The sequence below is a fragment of the Eimeria mitis genome, genomic scaffold (genome assembly GCF_000499745.2).
Source record: "Eimeria mitis Houghton genomic scaffold, Emh_scaff1313, whole genome shotgun sequence".
Classification (NCBI taxonomy): domain Eukaryota; phylum Apicomplexa; class Conoidasida; order Eucoccidiorida; family Eimeriidae; genus Eimeria; species Eimeria mitis.
Genome location: NW_013568726.1, coordinates 5397 through 6176, shown reverse-complemented (window position 1 = coordinate 6176; position 780 = coordinate 5397). Strand labels below are relative to the sequence as shown.

The window sequence follows — 780 nt, the reverse complement described above, 5'->3', positions numbered from 1 at the left end:
AAGTCCACCGGGTCGTTGTAGCTAGAGCGCAGCCAACACACACTCAACCCGAGCAGGAAGCAATCTCCCATAGAAAGCCACATGTTCTGGTAATCCCGGGTCGCTTTACCCGTAGGCTGCCTGTCTACTTATAACGCCCAGATCCCCTCTTCTTCCCTGCCCTGTTGTCTACCTGTGACAGAGGCACTGATGCAGAGAGCAAGCTACCCGGATGCATACACTACATGTAATACGCAACCCAAGTTAAAGAGAAAGTAACGAGACCCCTTTGTTCTGACAGCAGCATGGCGCCTCACCCAGTAAGAATGGCTTTGATAGCTTTGAAGCTCCCCCCCGTTGCTGGAGCTACAAGTGTGTATGAGTTTATGTATTTGTCTTTCCAGGGCTGATCCACCACCTTGTTAAGAAAGTAATTAAAAACAACGGAACCCAAACTGTGCACCAGCACGTCCGCCTTCGCTCCCCCCATGGCTTCAACACGTGTTTCAATTTCAGATTTCAGACGGGTAAAATCCATCTGAAGGTCAAGAGCGCATTGTATACCTCAATAACTACTACATTGTGCATTTACAATATGTGTCTATACACCTTGTGCCTGTTCACGTCACGCCCACCCCCCATGTTTCCCCTCAACACAAAGATGAGCATGACGGTACAAAGACTGTGTAGCCCTGAGGCTACACCCGGCCAGCATTTTTGGCTTTTCAGTGTCTAATACTTCAAGCTGTGCTGCCCCAGCTTTTGCTGCAATTTACACATACACATAGCTAGAAGGAGTTC

At 48.7% G+C, this 780-nt stretch overlaps 1 protein-coding gene across 1 annotated transcript in view; it reads right to left on the bottom strand.

Moving 5' to 3' along the window:
• Positions 1 to 780, bottom strand: part of EMH_0034410 (Phosphatidylcholine-sterol acyltransferase, related) — a gene marked incomplete at both ends in the record, with an annotated part of 3285 nt that overhangs the window by 1900 nt on the left and 605 nt on the right. The window contains 2 exons of the mRNA XM_013494866.1: positions 3 to 21; positions 297 to 517. Coding sequence (XP_013350320.1) covers positions 3 to 21; positions 297 to 517 — 240 coding nt within the window. The remainder of the gene's footprint in view (positions 1 to 2; positions 22 to 296; positions 518 to 780) is intronic.